General features: G+C 39.4%; 1 protein-coding gene across 6 annotated transcripts in view; it reads right to left on the bottom strand.

The window, feature by feature from the left end:
• The window catches only part of ptprt (protein tyrosine phosphatase receptor type T), a 1,418,554-nt gene that overhangs the window by 1,054,383 nt on the left and 348,830 nt on the right, over window positions 1-15,341 (bottom strand). For all 6 annotated transcript variants that reach the window (XM_072556501.1, XM_072556497.1, XM_072556496.1 and 3 more), the window contains exon 2: window positions 4,738-4,863. In XM_072556501.1, coding sequence (XP_072412602.1) covers window positions 4,738-4,863 — 126 coding nt within the window. The remainder of the gene's footprint in view (window positions 1-4,737; window positions 4,864-15,341) is intronic.

Genomic DNA, 15,341 nt, shown 5'->3' with positions numbered 1-15,341 from the left:
ATGTTTGTACTTAACTCCTATTATGGTTTTTTTGCCTTTGTGGTTCCTCAACTCCACCCACACAGACTACATCATCTGACCCTATGTCATTCAGTGCCATAGACTTAATTTCATTCTTAACTAACAAGACAACCTCGCCCCCTTTGCCCACCTCCCTGTTTTTTCGATAAGATGCCTGGACGTTATTGAACTTGATTTCTTACAGCACAGGATATTTACTAAAAACAATAACGAACATGGAATCATTCAAAATAATTTGTGGATGCTCTGATGCACAATTATAATTTTGTTTTCATCATAGGAAAAGCCAACTTTCTATTTCTTTAGCACAGCATGTTGTACACCTTTTTTTCTTAAAAAGCTGTTCATGGGATATGAGCATCATTGACAAGACGAGCAGTTATTGTTCATTCTTAATTGTTCTCAACAGCCCACTTGTCAGTGGAGAGCTGACTTCTTAAACACTGTGGTCTGTGGGTAGGTTCAGCCACCGAGTTGGAATGGGGTTTAAGGGGATGAGTCACTCAATTTTGAACATTTCTAATTTAAAATGCTGTGTGATTTGGAGGGGATCTTGGAAATGGTGGTGATTGCATTTGCCTACTGGCCTGGCATTTTTCAGGTGGTAAAGGTCATTGTAATCTTCATCACAATAACAAAAAAGATGAAATCATACAATTGGGGGCAGGCATAAAAATACTGATCATATTCACCTGAAATACCTGTCTGTGCTGTTTTAGCAATTGTTAATCCATTTGTAACAAATTAATTGTAAATACCAGGGAAATGAACTTTGAATGAATGCAAGTGTTTAAGAACACATAACCCATGACATAATGTCAGCAGCAAAATAGTGATTGCAGAGCTCTGATAACGTGTGTGTATGTTTACCCATGAATCACATAAGGTTAACATGTGGGTACAGCAATTAATTCAGAAAACTACAGAATATTATTGTTTAGTGCAAGAGAAATTTACTACAAAATTGAGAAGTTGTGCTTTAGTTTGACAGGGAATTGGTGAGGCCTTGTGAGACTACTGTGTTTAGTGCCAGTCCCTTTACTTAAAGAAGGAGGCAAATGCATTAGGAAGCAGTTCAGAGAGTTTCTCGATTAATACCTGGAATGACGAAGTGGCCTTATGAGCAAGGGCTGGACAGGTGAGGCTTATATCCACTTGAGTTTAGAAGAGTAAAATCTGACTTGCTTGAAACATGTAAGATCATGTGTGGTCTTGACATGTTGCATATAGAATAGGATGTTTCCTCTTCAGGAAAATCAAGAACCATGAGGTCATAGTTTAAGAATTAGCAGTTCCCCATTTAAGACAGAGAGAAGTCTTTTTTTTTCTCAGAGCATCGTTAGTCTTTGAGACTCTCTTCCTCAAAGTTGGTGGAAGCAGAGTCCTTGAATATTTTTAAGGCAGAGAAAGATAGATTTTTGATAAGTAGGTGAAAGTCACTAGAGGTAGGCAGGAACGTAGAGTAATCAGATCTGCTGTAATATTATTGAATGGCAGAGCAGGCATGAGGGGGTTCACCCAGAAGAAGGGTCCAGCAAAACTGACAAATGACAAATTGTGGGCTGACTCTTTTGCGTACCCCAAAATGGAGGTTCAGTATGTCCAAAGTAAAACAAAGAACTGCAGATACACAACAGTAATTGCTAAAGAATCTCAGCAGGTCTGGCAGCTTCTGTGGATAGAGATACAGCGTTAACATTTTGGGTCCAGTGACCTTGCTTCTGAACAGATGGGAGCTGGGAAAAGGATGGGGCAGGGGGAAGGGGAAGATAGAGGCCAAAGAGTGGGAAAAACAGTTCGGCTGACAATGGAATAGTTAGAAGTCAGTTTGGGGGAATGAAAAGCTGTTGATGGGGACAATTTGTGACTGACAATGGGTAGTGTGTGGGAGTAACCCATGTAATGACAAGGCCTGGTTTCTGGAGGTGGGGGAAAGCAAGGGGAAAAGTGCTCGAGCTCCAAGATTGTTGAACTTGATATTAAGGCTGCAAGGGCCCCAAGTATTAAATGAGGTGCTGTTCTTCCAGCTTGCACTGAGCTTCACTGGAAAACTGCAGCAAGCCTGAGACAGAGATGCTGGCCAGGGAACAGAGGGTTGCGTTAAAGTAGTAAACAACCGGAAGCTCAGGGTTTTTCTTTTGCAGACAGAACATAGGTATTCTCTGAAGCAAACACCCAGTCTGCGCTTTGTGTCTGCGGATGCTGGCGATCTGAAACTAAAGCAGAAAGAGCTGCAGAAACTCAGCAGTTCTGGCAGCATCTGTGAAGAGAAAGCAGGAAGGGGGTCAGTGGACTCAAAGCATTAACTCTGCTTTCTCTGCCCAGATGCTGCCTGATCAGCTGAGTTTCTCCAACCATTGCAGTTTTTGGTTTAGGAAATGAACTCACATGGACGTACAAGACCAAAAACTAAAATTGTTGGAGAAACTCAGCAGATCTGGCAGCATCTGTGCAGAGAAAGCAGAGTTAATGTTTCAAGTCCAGTGACCCCTCCTCCTGATTTCTCTCTCCAGATGCTGCCAGACCTGCAGAGTTTCTCCAGCAATTTGACTTTTGATCTAGCACTTCCATGTGTGTTCATTTCCAAGTATTATTAGTTTTTCCACTGGTTTTGCTGCTTTGGAAGTGGTCTACTCAAGCTTTTAATGCATTGTTGATATGATAACACATTTAGCATTTCTACTTTTTTGACAACTGGAGTTGGGATTCAGATTTTTAATATTTATTCCTCACCCCTCCCCCTTTATGATGCAGACCCACTCTTGCTTAGAAGTTGATAAAACCACCCCTTCAATTGCAGAATTGTTTCAATGAAAGATTCTGCAATATTTCCACTGGATCTTGATGCTGTGTAAACCTTTGAGAAGAGTTACAATATGATTTTGTGTCATACATCACTTAAAAGTTCATTATTACATCACTTTTGTTCTCTATTCTATTCTATCTGCTCCTGAGCAGCCCCCAGACTATGGTCCTGATATAATGGATACATTGAGATAAAAGAAAGATAACATTGGGAAGACTAGCTGTGCTTCACACAACATGACGGCAATATCTGAAAGATCTCGAGATGTGAAAAATGTGTTTAGTGATCAAGGTGATTTAAAATAAAAAGGCAAAATTCACATAACTGATGTACTGTCTAACTTTGAGGCAATTGCATGGGCTTCATTTAATTTTTTTGTGCAAAATGTCTTGTGTCAAAGTCTGAAATGATGCCCACTAGGGTTCCACATGTTGCATTCCAAAAATACAAATGGTCAGAAATCTAATGAAGCCCATGTTACCTCCACCTGCAGAGCCTTAGCAAGATCCTACCCATATATGATGACAGGTCACCAGAAAAAAAACAACAGAAGGAAGCTGGGAAATACAGAGGATGCTGTTCTCAAGTTGAATTTTACTATTGCCATTCATAAATCAACTGAGAAATCAGTAAAGGAATGCAGAAAGCACATCATTGCATTTATTTCCAAAACAAAACTGACAAGGATTCTCAACATTGCATAATACATGATAACACAGTTAATTCCATTGAAAAGTATAAATTAATAACTTTATTGACTCAATGAATTATCACAAATGCTCTAATTCTACATTTTTAAAGTTATCTTACAGCAAGACTTGGAGTACCACAACAGTGACAGGACATTACTGGCATTATTTTAGTCATATAAAAAGCAGCAATAACTCAAAAGTGACACAAGTGAAGTTAGCAATCTTTCATGCCAATGAAATAACTTTATTCATATATTGTCAGCCATGTATTTACTGTGTATTATTGTCAAGTAAATATTACCATTCCTATGCAGATCAACTTTGAAGTCAGGTATCACAGTGACAAAGTCTTTTTTTTTATTTGCCAGGGAATTATTTGAGAGTATTTTTGAAACTATTATTACTGATATACCTGATGTTGAATAGCTTTGGTGATGATTCAGATTTACAATTACCTTAAAATCAGTTGCTTTATCTGCAAATTACAACTATGTGAGTAACAGATGATGAATCACGTTAATATGAGCCAAACCTCCACCGAGAAGATTGAAGCCATGAGTTCTTCCAAGTTTGGTTATCAAAAAGTAATGTTTATAACCTGACTGCAAGAACGTTAGAGGGCAACAGGCACAAAAAGGTGATCCTGTTCACCAATTATTACAAAGGTCTCGAATCACTGTGTTAAAGTGCACCTGCCCATCTGTATACCTTCTGTGCAAGAAAACAGAAGTTGTTCCTGACTTTGACAAATTAATCTGGCTGTGAGTTTGAATTTAACATTGAGAAAAACCCCAAAGGACTCTCAATGACTGACATTAGCTGCTGAACTAAAACTATAATACAATGCATGCTCACAGAGACTGTATTGAGCCCTCATTATGGTGTGCTGTCAGTGCATCTTATTGCATGGTTCCAGGTAAAAGACAAAAGTTAGCGGTATGTCATACTGCCCCTGAATTCATTGAGTTCTCTTATTGAATAATGTGACATTCAGCACAATACATTTTAAAATTATAATTTTCGCATGGAACAAGCTAGCAATAGCTATACCTGAGATTGTTAGCTTTATATTTTGAGATGCTGCATTTTCTAGTTTTGACTGGAAGAATGCATTCTCATGCTTACTAATTGCAAATTCACACTGATAGCACACTGACAGATTCTATATCGTGTTAGAGCAGAAGCTTGTTTTATCAGACTGTTGCCAGCTTTACTCACCTGTTGGCACAGATGGGTCTGTGGTTGGCTTTTCCCATGTGTTAATTTGCTCCCAGGTGAATCCATTGGTCCCAAGAGCCAGAATGTATCCACAGCTGCTGTAATACTCATCAAATGAGCAACTGCCTGCAGAAAAATGATTCAGAAAATAGCTTGAGTAAGAAATGCGTGCGTGATTGCCCACACATTCACATTGGTTGCTTTTGGACAAAAACAACTTCAAGTTCATTAGTCATAACGTGGACCTCAGGGCTTGGCAAAGTTGATTAGAAAGGTCTTTTACAGCATGTTTGGTTATGCTTTGCCTTTTAGTACGCGATAATTGGTTTGATTCTGTAAAAACATACCAATCATGACATTTTCATGCTTTGCTAAAAAAAAACAAAATATTTAAATTCCAACGATAATGATAAATTTTAAAGCTCCTGGGCAAAGTGCAGGAAAAGAATGATTAGAGTAACAATTCAATGCATATTTCTCTGGATGAACAATTATGCAGTACAATTAAAATGCAAATTATTTTACTATGATGGAGCTATTGAAATTTTCACTGTCTGAATTATATATCTGAAAATTTCCATGTCTGTCAAAAACCTGACTTCATGGGTCCCAAACCCATTCTGTTCAGAAGTGGAACTGCCTCTCCAATGTTACCACAGGTATCCTCCTAATTGATCACCCTTCAGGCCCTCATTTTATTAAGGGCAATAGAAGAGCTCCTGATACTGTCAGCACAATCAGAAGGTTGGCAGCTTTGAAGACTCAGTTATGCCACTGGGAGAGATATACAGAAGGGAGAATCCAGTGCATAAAAAGAGTTCAAGAGAACTTGTTTTAAAAGGGAACGAAGGAAAACAGTTCATGGAGGTTTATTGGAGCTATAATTGCTTCCTTCCCTGCTTGAAGCCCATTTTTCTGTGTGCCATGGACTCTGGCTGCAATGCCAGCCCTTCTTTAGAGTACTACAGGGAGGCTGTCATTATTAATCTGGCAGCCACCACACACAATGACTGAGATTTTAACTGGTTTTCTGTAAAACATTAAATGCTCTGTGAAGGCTGTGTCTGCCAAAGGCTTCTCATTATGCATACATTTTTTGTATAACAACCTGCCAGTAAAAACATGGCGGCAACCAAATAAGGACAACAGATATTAACAACTGGGATAGAATAATGTTACTGCAGTACTAGCAGGAGTACTACGCATGTGCAATGAGAAGCTTTCAGCAATGTCAGCAGATACAACCGTCTGGGAAAATGCCCTTAACTGGATCTTTAAATATGTTCATTGAATGGACATTTCTTCGGAGCGTGTATCCGCTTTGCGTCTCATCCCATCTCTGGGAAATTGCTCCAGCAACAGGAACAGGTTGTGAAGCTGGCCCAACGTGACTGCTGATTATGTTACTGTAGCTTCTCATTTCCCCACTGTCTCTGCACTGCCAACCTGATCAGAGTTCATGTAAAACATATATAAAACCTGAAAATAGCAAAAGACATAGCCCATACTGTGTAATGAGGTTTTCTTTTCATAAAGAAGGCACTCAGCTTTAACATTATAGTTAGACATGCATAGAATCTATCCACTGTTGAAATAATTAGCTAGTTGAATAGAGGGGCATGTTTGAGGGCTCAAAGGGACTAGACCTGTGCCTATATTATCATGGAAAAGGTCTATGCGTTTACATCTTTCACATATATCTCAGATTGGTTAGTACATAAAAGGTACCCAATCCGCCCATGATATCTCAACTAGTTCTCTGAATGAGCAAATAACCTACCACCATTCCCATACCATCCACCTTTAAACCTCTATATTCTTCCTTTTCAGATAACAGCCTTTTTCCCTTTTAAATGGCTTGATTGAACCTGGTTCCAATATGGTGGCTCAGTGATTAACACTGCTGCGTCACAGCACCAAGGACCCAGGTTTGATTCCAACCTCAGGCAACTATCTGCGTTGTGTTTGCACATTCTCCCCATGTCTGTTTGAGTTTCAACCCACAATCCAATGATATGACGGTTAGGTGAATTAGCCATTATAAATTGCCCATAGTTTTCAGGGTTGTGTAGGTTAGGTGCATTAGTCCAAGGTAAATATAGGATAGGGGATGGGTCTGGGTGGATTACTCTATGGAGGGTTGGTGTGGACTTGTTAGGTCAAAGGGCCTGTTTCCACATTGTAGATTTTTTTAAAAATATCATCTCTCAAGCAATTTATTTGATGCATAAGAAAGTTTCTTGTGTTGACATGATATTTTGCCTTCTCTATCCTTCTACCAACAAGAACAATTTCTCCTTATCTATTTAATCCAGTTCCCTCATGATTTTGAATACCTCTTTTCAAAATCTCTGCTCAGTCTTCTCCAGGCAAAGCTGTCCAAACATTGACAAACACTTTACTTAACTTAAACTCTTCATTCTTCTATCCCTTCCCTTGAATCTTTTTTCAATTCCCTCTCAGTCCTTTGCATCCTTTCTGAATAGAATACAATAATCAGTTGAGGCTGGACCAGTATTTTATGTAAATTTAATGTATCCTCCTTGCTCTTGCATTCTAGGCAAGGGCTTATGCCTGAAACATCAACTCTCCTGCTCTTCAGATGCTGCCTGACCTGCTGTGCTTTTCCAGCACCACACTTTATGACTCTGACTCTCGAGCATCTGCAGTCCCCATTTTCCCCTAATTATAAAGCTTGGGATATGAAATGCTTAATTCGACACTTTTGCAATCAGTTCTGCACCTTCAATGACTTATGCATATATACACTTAGGTCTCTTTCAGCCCCTTCAGAATGGAAATGTTACTTTATAATGTTATTCTGTTTTTCTCCCAAAATTAATCATTTTACAGTTTTCAGCACTGAATTTCATTTGCTACTTGTTTGCCCTTTCCACAAACTTGTCTACGTCCTTTTGTTCCTGGGAGGGGAACAGCACTACAAGAGACTGTTTCCCTTATCGCAATTTGAGTCATATTTATATGTCTTACAATCACATCTCTTACGCAGGCTCCTTGATCATCCTCAGGTTACAAGATTTGCATGGTGATTACAATGTTCCATTGTGCAAAGCCAGATGGGTCTCTGTTGAAGTCTTTTGTTCCATTTAATTGAATCTTGGACAGTGTACACTCCACAACGGTGAAGTCTTTTGTATTTTTAAAGCAACACCCCAACCCATTTATCCATAGCGATCATTTTATCCCCAGGCTAATAATCCTTCTGGTTTTTCAATATCATTGGAGTGCCTCTTCTCTTTGTATCAGTTGTTTTCTTTTGAACTGTCCATCACTGTTAGCCCTTCATGAGATTACGATGGTACCTAACATTTACAGACATTACAGCCACAATGTTCCTTTCATGTGTTTGCGGTGATTACCTTTCCTGACAATCTGTTTAACACAGTCAGTCTGGTTCTAAAGTTCAATGATTTGATTAAAGATTTGATTGCTGTTGTCTTCAGTTGTCTAACACACACACACACACACATTTTTCTGGTCATTAATAGAGTATTAAAAAAATGGCTTAAGGTTTCACAATAAAAAAGCAACGAGAAGGACCAGTTTTTTTTTGTCTTAGTAATGTTGGTGAAGGAATAGATGTTAGTGAGGACATTTGTGCAACAGGATTTTCTCTGTCCGGTTGAGAGCACAGATGGGGCCTTGCTTTAATGCTTCAAAGAGAAAAGTTGAACATCTAACAATGCAGCACTCCCTGAACACTGCAATGAAATGTCAGCCTCAGCCTCCAGAATGGGATGATAACTTCAGGAATTAATAATTAGCCCCCATGGCAGAAGTATTGCTCAACCAGTAGCAGACTGCTGTACGGATTTAAACATGTAGCTGTGTTAAAATCCTTTTCTCAAAATTGAGTTGACAGTTCATTACCTGAATTGCTTGAAGCAGTGAGAACAATCCAATGGCAACACAGATTCCCAGTATAAAATCTTAAATGTTCCCCAGTGTTATTTTTGGACAAATTTTAAGTCTCATTTTGAGATTAAATGATGAGCACTTATCATAGTCAACATGCCTGCTGGCTGATAAATCATGTGCAATAAATCTAATATGATAATTTGAAGTAATACCTGTATCAGTGGATAACAACCATTGACAGTCAATTCAAATTTATTAAGGAATTTTGAAACGTTTCTTATGTGGGATAATTCATGAAAATCAAGACGCATGAGATACTGCCCAAAATATCCAATGCTCTACAGTTCACTCAATCATGATGCATTGGAGACAAATTCCATCAGCACTCCTCAAAACTGTAAGACTACAAGACATAGGAGTAAAAGAAGGCCATTCAGCCCACCATTCAATGAGATCATGACCTTATCTGAATTCTATTTTGAAAGCAAGCTGCTTATCAAAGTTCAATACTCAAGTTCAGCTCACAATTCCAAATCAAGAATGAGAGAAGGAAAAGTAGTAATGGTGTCAACATAATCCTCAAATGTATTTTCTGCCTTTTTTCCGAATCCTTGAGTCCTTACTGATTAAAAATCTAGGAGAAAGTGAGGACTGCAAATGCTGAAGATCAGAGTCAAGAGTGTGGTGCTAGAAAAGCACAGCTGGTTAGGCAGCATCCAAGGAGCAGGAGAATCGAGGTTTCGGGTGTAGGTCCTTCATCAGGAATGATCCTTTGATTAAAAATCTGTCTATCTCAGCCTTGAATATAATTAATGAGCAAACCTGGGTGGCACGGTGGCACAGTGGTTAGCACTGCTGCCTCACAGCATCAGATACCCGGGTTCAATTCCCACCTCAGGCGACTGACTGTGTGGAGTTTGCATGTTCTCCCCGTGTCTGCATGGGTTTCCTCCAAGTGCTCCGATTTTCTCCCACAGTCCAAAAATGTGCAGGTTAGGTGAGTTGGCCATGCTAAATTGTCCGTAGTGTTAGGTGAAGAGGTAAATGGAGGTGAATGGGTCTGGGTGGGTTGCGCTTCAGCGGGTCAGTGTGGACTTGTTGGGCCGAAGGGCCTGTTTCCACATTGTAAGTAATCTAATCTAAAGATCACCTCAAGAGCCCTGTGGTAAAAAAAATCCACAGATTCACTAACCTCAGAAAAATTTCTTCCTTATTTCTGTGCTGAATGTGTGACGCCTTATTCTGAGATTGTGCCCACAAGGTTTCTGAATGTACCCAGTCAAGATCCTTAAGAATCTTGTATATTTCAATAAGGTTGCTTCACATTCTTCTATATTCCAATGAATATAGGCCCAGTCTATTCAACCTCTCCTCATAAGACAGTCCCTCCATTCCTGAATCAGGTGAGTGCCTCAATGCCAACATAGATGCATTGAAAAGAGTTTTCAGAAGATAAACAAAGCTGAGTTCTAAAGGAAAAGTTAGGAGGAAATACTGTGGTACCTACACATATCTTCTATAGAAAAAAAAACTCAGAAGATGCAAGATTTAAATCGTTACAATGTCTACATCAGCAAATGACTGAGCTGGCATATGAGCATGGTTTCATGGAACCTGAGAAAGATTGGTGAATAGCATTTTGTTTTTGTTCTGGGTCTACAGCAGAGACACTGGATAAAAGATTAATTCTGGGCAAACTGATTTTTACTTGAAGGGTATCAATCAATAACTGTTGAGAAAGGGAATAAAGGGCTACTGAAATTACAAAATTTGTTTAACGAGATTAGATGGAGAAAGTGAGGACTGCAGATGCTGGAGATCAGAATCTAGATTAGAGTGGTGCTGGGAAAGCACAGCAGGTCATGCAGCATCCGAGGAACAAGAAAATTAATGTTTCAGGCATGAGCCCTTCTTCAGGAATGAGGAAAGTGTGCCAAGCAGGCTAAGATAAAAGGTAGGGAGGAGGGACTTGGGGGAGGGGCGTTGGAAATGCAATAGGTGGAAGGAGGTTAAGGTGAGGGTGATAAGGTGAGGATGATACGCCGGAGTGGAGGTGGGGGGCAGAGAGGTCAGGAAGAAGATTGCAGGTTAGGAAGGTGGTGCTGAGTTCGAGGGTTGGGACTGAGACAAGGTGGGGGGAGGGGAAATGAGGAAACTGGAGAAATATGAGTTCATCCCTTGTGGTTGGAGGGTTCCTAGGTGGAAGATGAGGCGCACTTCCTCCAGCCGTGGTGTTGCTATGGTCTGGCGATGGAGGAGCCCAAGGACCTGCATGTCCTTGGTGGAGTGGGAGGGGGAGTTGAAGTGTTGAGCCACGAGGTGGTTGGGTTGGTTGGACCGGGTGTCCCAGAGGTGTTCTCTGAAACGTTCAGACAATATTTAGAAATTCTGGTCCCCTGAAAAACTACAATGACTCTACCCCATTTCTGGCATTTGAGATGATATTAACATTATCAGTGGGTGCACATGGCACTAATAACACTTGTTGGGGCTACCAGTCTGTTGGTGTCTCTAGATTTTAGTGTGGTGTACTGTCCCTTCAGGAAAGGTGCAGCCTGATGAGACACAAAGTTTCATCACAGCTGCTCCGTTGCAGGTGTTCACTAAGTTTAAAGAGGAAACAAATTGCTGTGGTATTCATTACTATTTGATAATGATCCTGAAGTCGAAATAAAGTCTTGTGTGGTGAGTAACCCTACTTTATTCAAGTCTTTTTCTGATTCCCACTTCCACAACATTGCTCCTTAGGTGTAAATGGTGACAAAGCCAAGGATGTTGCCATAATATCATCAGTAGCTTCAGGATGAGTAGATGAGCCCACCTCCACTCTATTATAAGTTATTGGTGTAGTCAGCCTGAGGGGAAATTGTAGTGAGATTGGGTTTCGGCCTATCTTGCCCTTCATTCCATTCTGCCAGATTTCCATCTTTTCAGAGATTGGAATCTCCAGTTAGACTTGCATTCTGAAATTCCTAAAACTAGGGCAATGGCAGTAGAAGAAACTAGACGGCTGTAGTTTATAAACAACAAGATTCCACTCCTCGTCAGCTCCAGTAGACTCATGAGCGTGATATAATAAGAAGATTCTATCTAATAAATAGGCAGGCGAGTTGCAATACTACTTAGATTACAGAAGGAGGAGGAGGAGGAATGACACTAGATAAAATGTTCATTGTGAGAGCAATTGCAGATAAAATGTACAGAATAGCCTGCTTTTATGCTGTAACAATTCTGAGATTCTGTGAAGTGACAGAACACAGAAGACGGCATATTTCCTTCAGTTCTGTTCTTAGCTACCAACTGCAGGCCCCATCCAGCACACCTGAGAGACTGGTCACAACCTCAATGTCATATATAATGCTGAGTTGAGCATCTGGCCATTTCTCTGCATCATCATTACGATGGTCAATTCCCACTTCCATATTGCCCCAGTCTCCCCTTACATTGGCTGGGCTCTGACCGAAACCCTCAGTTATGCTTGTATTATATCCGGACTTGACAATTCCAAAACATTTCTGACCAGCCTCTCAGATTATTCTCTCCATAAACTACACAGTTATCAAAAATTCTGTTGCCCATTTCCTTGCTCACAAGAGTCCCATTTTTCAATTATCTATGTGCTTGCTGATCTCCACCGAGCTCCTTGATATCAAGGTAGTTCCCTTGTTTTCACTTCCTCCATGACCTCATCTCCCCCTACCTCTACAATCTGGTTTAGTCTCAACCTCTGAGATATAGAGATTGTCCCAACTCTAACTGATCAAGATTTGGAGATGCCAGTGTTGGACTGGGGTATACAAAGTTAAAAATCACACAACACCAGGTTATAGTCCAACAGGTTTAAATGGAAGTACTAGCTTTTGGAGCACAGCTCCTTCATCAGGTGGTTGTGGAGGACACGATTGAAAGACACAGAATTTATAGCAAAAGTTTACAGTGTGATGTAACTGAAATTATACATTGAAAAATACCTTGATTGTTTGTTGAGTCTCTCATCTGTAAGAATGACCATGATAGTTCCACTTCTTTCATATGTAAATCACAAAACGTTTTTTAAAAAATTACATTCTCAGGTTAACTGTAACAATTGGTGTCAGCCCAGATAAGATGTTAAGATGTTGAAGGTGTTAGCGTCCTGTGTTCTGTGTCTGTGCCATTATGGAACATTATAGAACACAATTCAAATAATTTAAAGGTACAAAATATCACCTTTCTTAATTTCCATCAGCAGTGGCTCAGATCTTTGCTCAAATCTTTTGCACAAGATCTCTCCAGCATTTGCTGGGCCTTGGGAGTTATGGGATGAGTGAGGGATGGAAATGTCAAATGTGTATAATGAAGATAGTTGGCTCCATAGATAAGCATTAACCACAAAATACTTTCCATTAATGCAGTTAGAAGTAATTCTCATAATACATTTGGATGAATCATTTATAACACAAATCTTATCACATATCTGATCATTGATTTTCATTCTGCTGTTATAATTATAAAGCTGTAATTTCTCCCTCCAGGATAGATAAAGGCATTTTTCTATGATATGATTATAACCTCATCTTCCTCTAATCTGTTAATTGCCTTACTGTTTTCATGTTACTATAGATACTGATCTGTTTTCCTTGTTACATATTTGTACTATGCTTGAATCATGCAATTTATTATCTTGTCAAAGAGGAATCATTAAATCCTATGAGTGGTATTTCATATATTAGTGAGGAACAAAGCAGTATAAATGTGTACAGAATTGACTCGTTACATTACATAATTAATTCAAGTAAGCATAGGGCTTTTAATTTCAGAGCACATGAACATTTTAGATACTTCACAAATGTATAATAGAAATAATATGAAGTTAGATCTTTTGTCTTCAATTGTTTCTTTACACGTAATGGCAATACCAATCTCCAGAGTGACATTATGTTTACAATTTTGCTGAAATCTTTTGTAAAATACCTGGTGCAACTAGACCATTGTAATGCTAAACATGTAAAGTGGTTCAAATTTTCTCCTTACAAAAATAAATAAAGACCTTTGGCAAACTTTATTCAACAGAATTACCACATTTTGATGAACTGATTGAATTTGAAGGGTGACCGACGAGAAGTCACTGGAGTATCTGTTCCACTTGTCCAATAAGAACAATGGGAGAACTCAACCATTTAGGGCTAGGGCCCAATTTAAATTACAGCAAGTTGCAGGCTTCAAACTAGTGCTCTGCTGCAGTTCACCCATTGTGAAAGGCAACTGGCCAAATTCAATGCTGTGTTAGCCAGAGGACTGTGATGGGCAGGGGCAAGAGCTGACCCCAGAGTAAGTGGAGTAGGACTGCAGCAATTCTGTTGCACCATTTGCTCTGCTAGCTCCACTCCAAGTATCTCCATCAACACATCTTGAGTACACCTTTAAGTAGAATTGGATTGGTTGCTTAATGCCTGATAAGTGCACATTCAGCCCAGTTATTCTAGAAAATATTTCAAAGAAACATCCTTAAAATTATAGATGGATTCCTATAAACAATTGATGATGCTTTGATTCATAATTGAACAGGCTTATGTCCAAAGACTGTTTACCCATTTACAGGCCCATCAGTGACTTGGAATAAGGTAGACTTTGATGTCAGTGAGGTAGCTCCAACCTTGCTTTGATTGTTGAATGTAGAAGAAATAAGTAGCTGATAATTGAAAATCACCCCTAAAGACGCTTGCCTGAAAATTATGCCCCACTATGAAATATGTAATTTGTCAGCCTTGTATCTGACTCGTCACAGTGATAAAGCATTTTTAAATGATTACTTTTATTTAATATGCATTTTAAATTCTCATCCTATAGGAACACATTCAAAGAACATTGGCACAGGTAGCAAAGAAGCTTACAAACACTCAAGTGGAAAAAAATAATCCAATGAAACTCAATGCAAGCTGGAGTTACAACATCTCATTTCCCACTGGCACATTTTGTAGCCTGTAAGACTCAATACTGGGTTCCACAGTTAGACGATGATTGCTGCATCCTCCTCTCGCCATGATTTTTAGGTACTGTTGATTTTGCTCTTAGCAGAACTGACCTATTTTCTCCTATTTTACATATTTCTCACTCCTTTCCCACCATTATCACTGTATTTTTATTTTGTTCTGGGCATCTTTACAATCTTTTCCATTTGCTCCTCCTCCCCTTCTGTCTCCAGCATAAAAAAAAGACCCACCATTTTCCTGTTCCTTTCATTTCCGAAGAACAGTTATATGGGATTCTGAAAAGGTTATTTTGATTCTCTCTCCAGAGATCCTGCCAGACATGCTGGGTTTCTCCAGCACTTCCTGTTTTTATTTCATATCTGCAGCATCTGCAGTATTTTATTTTCATTTTTAAAAAAAGTTCAAGGTGTCAAAACATTGGATCATAGCCCTGAATTATTTAAGGATATAATGCACTTTTAATTACTACATGTGTTTTCAATAGAGGGCAGACAGCCAAGGGATGACTAGTGCCTGTCTGAGAAAGCCCTATGTGAATCCACTGAATATAGAATGTCAGTGAAATCCTTAAACAAAGAGACTGAAAAGGAAGAGGTAATGATGGATAGACTACTCCTCTCAGCAGGAAGCATCTCCTGCAGATGTGCTTTAATGTTGCAGAAACTAACTGCAACCCCTGGACTGTACATTTTGGTAGGCTGATGTCCTAGTGTGGACGAGTGTATTATGAAAGTCACAGCTTGAGACAACCAT

This window comes from Chiloscyllium punctatum, chromosome 37 (assembly GCF_047496795.1).
Source record: "Chiloscyllium punctatum isolate Juve2018m chromosome 37, sChiPun1.3, whole genome shotgun sequence".
NCBI classification, from domain to species: Eukaryota; Metazoa; Chordata; class Chondrichthyes; order Orectolobiformes; family Hemiscylliidae; genus Chiloscyllium; species Chiloscyllium punctatum.
Note: the sequence above shows the minus strand (reverse complement) of the source record. Positions and strands in the feature narration are given on the sequence as shown.